The sequence below is a fragment of the Pyrgilauda ruficollis genome, unplaced genomic scaffold, assembly GCF_017590135.1.
Source record: "Pyrgilauda ruficollis isolate IOZ18807 unplaced genomic scaffold, ASM1759013v1 scaffold10508, whole genome shotgun sequence".
NCBI classification, from domain to species: domain Eukaryota; kingdom Metazoa; phylum Chordata; class Aves; order Passeriformes; family Passeridae; genus Pyrgilauda; species Pyrgilauda ruficollis.
In genome coordinates this window covers 1-592 of record NW_024508666.1, presented here as the reverse complement: position 1 = coordinate 592, position 592 = coordinate 1, and the positions used below count along the sequence as shown (strand labels likewise).

Below are 592 nucleotides of genomic sequence, written 5' to 3'. Positions count from 1 at the left end.
TGAAGGCAACAAGGGGGATGCTCACGGATGCGCGGGATGCTGCGGGTTGCAGGGAGACGCTCGGGGATGCTCAGAGGATGCTGGGGGCCATGGGGAGGGTGCGGGCATCCCGGAGGGGGGGGCTGCCGGGGCGGAGCCGCGGGGCCCCTCCCGACGGCGCTATAAACCGGCGGGGCTCGGGCGCGGGGCAGCCGTCGCTGGGGTGCCCGGGGCCGGGCACAGCCCTACCCGCACCGTGCCCTGCGCCATGGCGAGGGGACAGCTGTCGGGGGGCACCTGGGGGGCCCTGGTGCTGCTGGGGCTGATGCTGCCGGCCGCCCCGGCGGGCGCCTGGTACAAGCACGTCGCCAGCCCCCGGTACCACACGGTGGGTCGCGCCTCGGGGCTGCTGATGGGGGTCCGCCGCTCTCCCTACCTCTGGCGGCGGGAGCTGCCGGTCGAGCCCTCCCGGCATCCCGAGACCCCCACAGGGGACAGCCCCCCCGGCACCCCGGGCCGCCCCGCCGGGGAGAGCCCCCCGGCCGCCGCCCCGGCCCCTCCGCCTCCCGGCCCCGGCCGCCTCCTGCAGCGCCTGCTCCGGCGGGGCTGGGGC

At 78.7% G+C, this 592-nt stretch overlaps 1 protein-coding gene across 1 annotated transcript; it reads left to right on the top strand.

Moving 5' to 3' along the window:
• Window positions 1-184: 184 nt before the first annotated feature.
• LOC121355275 (neuropeptide W-like) lies at window positions 185-586 on the top strand (the record flags this gene model as incomplete). The annotated part of the gene is made up of 1 exon (XM_041470553.1): window positions 185-586. A coding segment is annotated over exon 1 (339 nt), but the record flags the coding sequence as incomplete, so codon positions are not given.
• Window positions 587-592: the final 6 nt, after the last annotated feature.